The sequence below is a fragment of the Amphimedon queenslandica genome, unplaced genomic scaffold (genome assembly GCF_000090795.2).
Source record: "Amphimedon queenslandica unplaced genomic scaffold, v1.1 AMPQUscaffold_13334, whole genome shotgun sequence".
Classification (NCBI taxonomy): domain Eukaryota; kingdom Metazoa; phylum Porifera; class Demospongiae; order Haplosclerida; family Niphatidae; genus Amphimedon; species Amphimedon queenslandica.
The window spans coordinates 101,473-103,249 of NW_003546430.1; the positions used below are offsets into that span (position 1 = coordinate 101,473).

Sequence of the window (1,777 nt, forward strand, 5' to 3'; positions counted from 1 at the left end):
GCGTCAGTTATAAATAGACTACTCTACAATTTGTTTTTAGAAGCTTCAGCTAGAAGACAATAGATGTTTTGACATTCCTATAAAATATCATGTTCTTTTTTATTTTTAGAGTTGTTTGTTTCCTACAACTTATTATCTCTATTGTTTTTTCTCAGCCTGGCTGCTCCATTTGTCAGATGAGTCCTTGTCAGAATGGAGGTACATGTAATTGTACACTTGATTCAGCTCCTTCTAATTACACCTGTGACTGTACTGGTACTGGCTATCAAGGAATTAATTGTACAGGTAAGTGACATGTACATTATGATACCATCTATGTGTAGTGTACACATTTCTGAATGGCATGAAAAATACCAGTTTCTGAGATTTAGCAAAAAAAGGAGTTTATTTAATGAAATTGGGAATTATTGGTACTCCAAATTTTTTACTTAGTTTAAACTTTAAGACAATGATTAAAGTTTGTGGTGTTGTGGCAGGCTCATTAATGTACTTATGCTAAAAATTTTGAAGGTGCTATATAGATAAGTGTATTTGAAATTTAAATGTCAATCGTGCTGTAGTTTCATATAAAGCTTTGCACTACAGTGTTTGCATGCAATAATTATGAAAATGAGAAATGCTAGATGAAAGTGCACACAATCTGTGTACTTTTAGCATGTTGTTCTCTAAAGAATAATTATAAACAACATAGTAACTGCACAAAAAACAATCAATCTTTGTTGACAGTTGATGCTAATATTGCTTTGAAACAACACTGAAACAAGTGAAAAAACAATGCATGTAATGGCTAATATACTCAACAGTCAACAACAATAAGTTATTTTGAAGTTTACTAAATATATAACTTCAATAAAAAGCAAACCAACCCTATATACGGGGTGTTTTTCAAATTTTGGTGCAACTTTAAAATTCATAAAAATCCAATTTTGACTGGTATCAGTACAAGCTTGATATGCTACATCAGAAAAATGTGCATCAGAAAAAAATTAAGATGAAGAATTCTCTTCTAGTCATTTTTGGCAAAATACTATGGTTTCTACAGATCTCTACTAAGGAAGCTAAACAGCATTTCACATGAGCTGGTGAGAAGCTGATCACTGTGCTGAAAAACCTTGACTATTACATTTCCATCTAAATTTGTACAGTTCAATTTTTATCATACATGCTTGTGATTATACTTAAAAGTTTATTCTTTTCCCTGCAGTTGCTCAACTCCCATTCATTCATCCTCCCAGTTATAATTTGCTCATGAATCAAGATGATGATTGTGCCAATGTGACATTGCCAACCTCAGTTCAGATTGGACCCTTCTACTACAAAATAGCTTATGTAAGTCAAAATAATTGCCCATTTTGTGATAATGATTAATTTCTAACATATATAGGTTTGTAGCAATGGTTTAGTCAGTTTTAATACTTCATATGCTTCCTATACTCCGGAATTATTTCCTCTCAGTGTTGAATTTCCTCCTGTAATAGCTCCATATTGGGATGACATTGTACTGGTTGGATCAAGAGAACTACGTTATCAAGTTATCTCTGGGTCTTCTTCTATTGCTACTCAAGTCAATAATTTTTTAACAAGTTACACTGGCAAACCATTTAACCTTGATTGGTTACTGTGGGCTTATTGGTATAATGTATGTCCATACACAGATGATAGCTGCTTGACACATCAGGTAACTGTTATATTTCTTTTTGGTAATATCATTTATACAACTATTAGTCAAACTTCTTCCAGCTTGTATAGCAGTTCAAGGAGATGCAACATATTCCAT

At 32.5% G+C, this 1,777-nt stretch overlaps 1 protein-coding gene across 1 annotated transcript; it reads left to right on the plus strand.

Annotated features, from left to right (window-relative positions):
* Positions 1-66: 66 nt before the first annotated feature.
* On the plus strand, positions 67-1,777 carry LOC109583039 (alpha-tectorin-like). The gene is made up of 4 exons (XM_019998212.1): positions 67-285; positions 1,205-1,329; positions 1,385-1,678; positions 1,726-1,777. Exons 1-4 carry the CDS (start codon positions 90-92, stop codon positions 1,747-1,749), a joined length of 639 nt encoding a protein of 212 aa, XP_019853771.1. The 5' UTR covers positions 67-89; the 3' UTR covers positions 1,750-1,777.

Coding starts and splice junctions, on each gene's coding strand:
- LOC109583039 (XM_019998212.1), top strand. CDS start 90: ATGTTCTTTTTTATTTTTAGAGTTGTTTGTTTCCTACAACTTATTATC. Junction 286..1,204: donor TCAAGGAATTAATTGTACAG/GTAAGTGACATG, acceptor TTTTCCCTGCAG/TTGCTCAACTCCCATTCATT. Junction 1,330..1,384: donor TCTACTACAAAATAGCTTAT/GTAAGTCAAAAT, acceptor TAACATATATAG/GTTTGTAGCAATGGTTTAGT.